The 2,613-nt window shown below is 39.6% G+C and overlaps 1 protein-coding gene across 1 annotated transcript; it reads left to right on the forward strand.

Annotated features, from left to right (window-relative positions):
* The first annotated feature begins 261 nt into the window (after positions 1-261).
* On the forward strand, positions 262-1,185 carry LOC122105033 (olfactory receptor 5B3-like). Its single transcript, XM_042676121.1, has one exon. It carries the CDS (start codon positions 262-264, stop codon positions 1,183-1,185), a length of 924 nt encoding a protein of 307 aa, XP_042532055.1.
* The last annotated feature ends 1,428 nt before the right edge of the window (positions 1,186-2,613 follow it).

Raw genomic sequence — 2,613 nt, forward strand, 5'->3', positions numbered from 1 at the left:
TTACTTCACAAATGCGTATTTTTCAATTGGGTAGATGATCCATTAAGAGTCTGAATATTCAACAGTTTGTGACCTGGTGAATAATCAAGGCAACAAAATTGTTTTGAAGCCCCTAGGTTTCTTAGGGAATTTCGAAGTACAAAATGTCACTAAAGCACACTGTATGCATACTTTCCAATTTTGATTCCATTTACTTATCATCCTGTTTCTTCCCCCCCCCCCCATGGATATGGGGCATATAGAGGTTCCCCGGGCAGGTGGATGGAGAACCGCACAGGTGTGATACAGTTCATCCTGCTGGGCCTGACCAGCGACCCAGCCCTGCAGAGCCCACTCTTTGTAACTTTCCTCTTGATCTACATCATCACGCTGGTTGGGAACCTGGGGATGGTCCTCCTGATTCTCTTGGACTCTCGTCTCCACACCCCCATGTACATTTTTCTTGGTAATCTCTCTCTGGTGGATTTTTGTTACTCTTCAGCTGTCACTCCTAAGGTCATGGCCGGGTTACTTAGAGGAGACAAAATCATGACTTACAATCTTTGTGCCACCCAGATGTTTTTCTTCACAGCCTTTGCAACTGTGGAAAATTTCCTCTTGGCCTCCATGGCCTATGATCGCTATGTAGCAGTGTGTAAGCCCCTCCATTACACCACTACCATGACAGGTAGTGTGTGTGCGTGTCTGGTCATAAGCTGCTATGTCGGTGGTTTCTTGAGTGCTGGAGTTTACACTGGCAACACTTTTCTTCTCTCCTACTGTCAATCCAATGTGGTACACCACTTTTTCTGTGATATTCCAGCTGTCATGTTTGTGTCCTGCTCAGACAGACATGTCAACGATTTGGTCCTTCTTTATGTGGCCAGTTTCAATATCTTTTTTGCACTAGTGATAATTTTAATATCCTATATAGTCATTTTTGCTACTATCCTAAAGATGCACTCAGCTGCAGGACATCAGAAGGCTGTGTCCACCTGTGCCTCCCACTTCATGGCTGTCTCTATTTTCTACGGGACAATTATCTTCATGTACCTGCAGCCCAGTTCCAATCATTCCATGGACACTGACAAAATCTCGTCTGTCTTCTATACTATGATCATCCCCATGCTGAACCCCGTGGTCTATAGTCTGAGGAATAAGGAAGTCAAATACGCATTCACAAAGATATTTTTCAAGGTAAAATAATTTGTACGATATATCTTATGTTGGGAGGAGGCACCAGGTCTTAATGACTAATTCCCAGATCATTTAGTACCCAGTCATATTTGAAGACACAGTGAATTCCAGATCATGAAATTATATGTAGTTACCTCTCGAACAGTCACCGGTTTGAAAATGAAATTAACTTCCTGTTCAGAAAACCAATACCCAAGGAAGAATAACTATAAACTTTGAGTCTACATTCAAAACACCGTATTAACTGTATCAGTATATTCACTCATTTCATTGCATATGCCGATACCTTCTAGTGTTTTCCTCTAGTCTTTTCTGTAGTAGTTTCCATGTTTCAAATCTTATTTAAGATCCTGAACCCATTGCAACAATGAGATGTACAAATCATTATGTTGAAAAAGGAACTTTACAACCTTGGCAGGCAGGGGGAAGGGGGAAGCAGGTGAAAGGGAGAGATGGGAAGGGGTGGAAGGGGAAACAAAGGAGGAGGCAACAATGCTTGATAAGAAATGTACTCATTACCTTGCCCATGTAATTGTAACCCTTCTGTATGTATCCTCGATACATTTTGAATATTTATTAGAGATGAGAGAGGTTAAGCAGACGAATTTATTTTATTCTGTGCATGGATATCCACTCTTTGCAGTACCATTTGTGGAAGAGACAATCTTTTCTCCAGTTTAATGAGAGCTGATCTGATCTGGAAAAACTCTCAGTTCTTTAAAAAATTTATTAGCATGTAAAATAATATACATTTCTGTATCAGGAGGTGTGTTTTGATAAATGTTTATATTGTCTATTGATGATTGTATAATTATTTTCCTTCTGGTAACATTCAAAGTGTTCTAGTTATTTCAGACATATAGCTTGCCTTGAATTTCCTTTTCCTCCCTAGGGAAAAAGAAATGTCTCTCTCTTTCTTCCTTTACCTTATTATGCTAAAATAAATCCTTGCTGAAACTTTCAAAAAATTAAATATACAACTCCTTACTTTTAGACCTAACCAGCCCATTGTGTGAAGTTTTAAGTTAGGTAGAAGCAATGAGGTCATTCTTATTTTCAAAGTGTTAACAGAATATATCTATTTTTTTTTTTTTACAGTATAGTCATCTCAGACCCCAAAGGGTAGAAATATCCTTTTTTTTTTTTTTGCTGATCATGGATCTTGAACTCAGGGTCTAGGCTCTGTCCCTGAGCTTCTTTGTGCTCAAAGCTTGTGCTCTACCACTTAAGCCATAGCACCACTTCTGGCTTTTTTCTGAGTAGTTTATTGGAGATAAGAGTCTCACAGATTTTTCTGCTAGGGCTGGCTTCAAACCATGATCCTCAGATCTCAGCCTCCTGACTAGCTAGGATTACAGGCATGAGCCACTGGCATCCAGCGAAATCTTTGTGTTTTTTTTTAAATCAATGAAATTAAATATAGCTGTTATCAGTGTG

The sequence above is a fragment of the Dipodomys spectabilis genome, unplaced genomic scaffold (assembly GCF_019054845.1).
Source record: "Dipodomys spectabilis isolate Male_0828 unplaced genomic scaffold, ASM1905484v1 ptg000030l, whole genome shotgun sequence".
Classification (NCBI taxonomy): Eukaryota; Metazoa; Chordata; class Mammalia; order Rodentia; family Heteromyidae; genus Dipodomys; species Dipodomys spectabilis.